Source organism: Verticillium dahliae, genomic scaffold, assembly GCF_000150675.1.
Source record: "Verticillium dahliae VdLs.17 supercont1.25 genomic scaffold, whole genome shotgun sequence".
Classification (NCBI taxonomy): Eukaryota; Fungi; Ascomycota; class Sordariomycetes; order Glomerellales; family Plectosphaerellaceae; genus Verticillium; species Verticillium dahliae.
Genome location: NW_009276932.1, coordinates 377485 through 379195, shown reverse-complemented (window position 1 = coordinate 379195; position 1711 = coordinate 377485). Strand labels below are relative to the sequence as shown.

General features: G+C 64.3%; 2 protein-coding genes across 2 annotated transcripts in view; one reads left to right on the top strand and one right to left on the bottom strand.

Annotated features, from left to right (window-relative positions):
* The window catches only part of VDAG_09362 (gamma-butyrobetaine,2-oxoglutarate dioxygenase), a gene marked incomplete at both ends in the record, with an annotated part of 1652 nt that extends 829 nt beyond the window's left edge, over nucleotides 1–823 (top strand). The window contains one exon of the mRNA XM_009655664.1: nucleotides 47–823. Coding sequence (XP_009653959.1) covers nucleotides 47–823 — 777 coding nt within the window. The remainder of the gene's footprint in view (nucleotides 1–46) is intronic.
* Nucleotides 824–1116: 293 nt separating this feature from the next.
* The window catches only part of VDAG_09361 (SGT1 protein), a gene marked incomplete at both ends in the record, with an annotated part of 1355 nt that continues 760 nt past the window's right edge, over nucleotides 1117–1711 (bottom strand). The window contains 2 exons of the mRNA XM_009655663.1: nucleotides 1117–1593; nucleotides 1655–1699. Of these exons, the coding sequence (XP_009653958.1) occupies nucleotides 1117–1593; nucleotides 1655–1699 (522 nt within the window). The remainder of the gene's footprint in view (nucleotides 1594–1654; nucleotides 1700–1711) is intronic.

The window sequence follows — 1711 nt, the reverse complement described above, 5'->3', positions numbered from 1 at the left end:
CCACGACTCGGTCAGGACCATGGCCCTGCAATTCGGGGCCCTGAAGGAGACCTTCTACGGCAACACGTGGGACGTCGTGTCCAAGCCGCGCGCCGAGAACGTCGCCTACACGAGCGAATACCTCGGCCTGCACTCCGACATGCTCTACCTCCACTCGCCGCCCAAGCTGCAGTTCCTGCACTGCCTCGAGAACAAGGCCGTCGGCGGCGAGTCGCTCTTCAGCGACGCCATGCGCACGGCGGCCGAGATGATGGTCCACACGCCCGACCTCGCCGCCGCCCTTGCCGAGACAAACCTCGGCTGGCACTACGACAACGGCGGCTTCTTCTACGAGCAGGCGCGGCCCGTCTTCCAGGGCATGGGCCAGCTCGATGCCGGGACCCGCGAGGTGCTCGCCGCCGGCGCGGCGTCGGGGCACGACACGGCCGACGCCGTCGCGCGCCTGTACGGCGCGCTGCCCACGGACGTCTGGTGGTCGCCGCCCTTCCAGACGCCGCTGCGCGCGCCCACGACGCCTGAGGCGCGGACGCGCTTCGCCGCGTGGCACGCCGCCGCCTCGACCTTCCAGCACATGCTCGAGGAGGACGGCAACATGATTCGCCGCCGGCTGAGGGAGGGCGACTGCGTCGTCTTCGACAACCGGCGCGTCCTGCACGGCCGGACGGCGTTCGACCCCGCGTCGGGCGGCCGGCACCTGCGGGGCGCGTACGTTGGGATCGACGAGTGGAGGAGCACGATCAAGCGCGTGGAGCGGGACTACGCGGTGCCTGAATTTCTGGAGGCCAGGAAGCAAGCTCTTCGGGCGTGGTCGGAGAATCAATAGATGTCGGAGCATTAGGGAGCGCTTCTGCAATGATCTTTTGCATCATGATAGGCCTACGAGCTTGGCATGCAAAATATACAAGGGGAGGCCCACAAAGTCACATTGTGCTGGCACAAAGAGTGAGCATTACGTCGTCATTTCGTGATGATCTAGGCAGGCGTACTCCTGTCTATACTGATGGGCGCCCTCTTCAAGCTTCGCCTGCAAACTTGATATGAATGTTGAAGCGGTTCATACCCTCATTCTTCGGCCTTCTGGCTGCACCTGACCTCCACCCTCGCATGCGCAGGACCCTACGCCTCCCACTTCTTGACGTTGACACCCTCGGGCGGCACCGTCTCGACCTTGCCCGTCTTGACATCGTCCCAGTTGGTGCTCAACGACGTGCCGTTGCTCTCTGTGAATGACTTCATCATGGCGCGCTTCTGCTCGTCCGTCGCCCCCTTGTACAGCGTCTTGAAAAAGTCGTTGACGCTCTCCTTCTCCGTGTCGTCTTCATCGGCCAGGACCTTGTCCCAGTTTTTGGCGCCCGTGCGGGACGACGAAGGGGCCGCGGCCGCGGGCGCTGGCGCAGCTGCCACCTTGGCGGGCGCGGCGGCCGGCGCATCGGCGGCGCGGCGGAGGGTGCCCCATTTGACGGGCTCGCGCTTCTTGAGAGTGAGCTCGACCTTGTTGGGCGTGACGGTAGACTTGCACTGGGCGGGATCGATCTGTCCGTAGAGGGGAATCTCGTACCAGGGCTCGTGGCCGGGGATGTGGCTGAGGCGTACCTAGTGTGCCATTGTCAGCAAGAACTCGGATGCTACTGCTGTGATGGGTGTAGAAACGTACCAGGTCCTCCGTGAACTCGGCGCGGAACGCATCCTTCGGCACGCCCTTGACAAACAC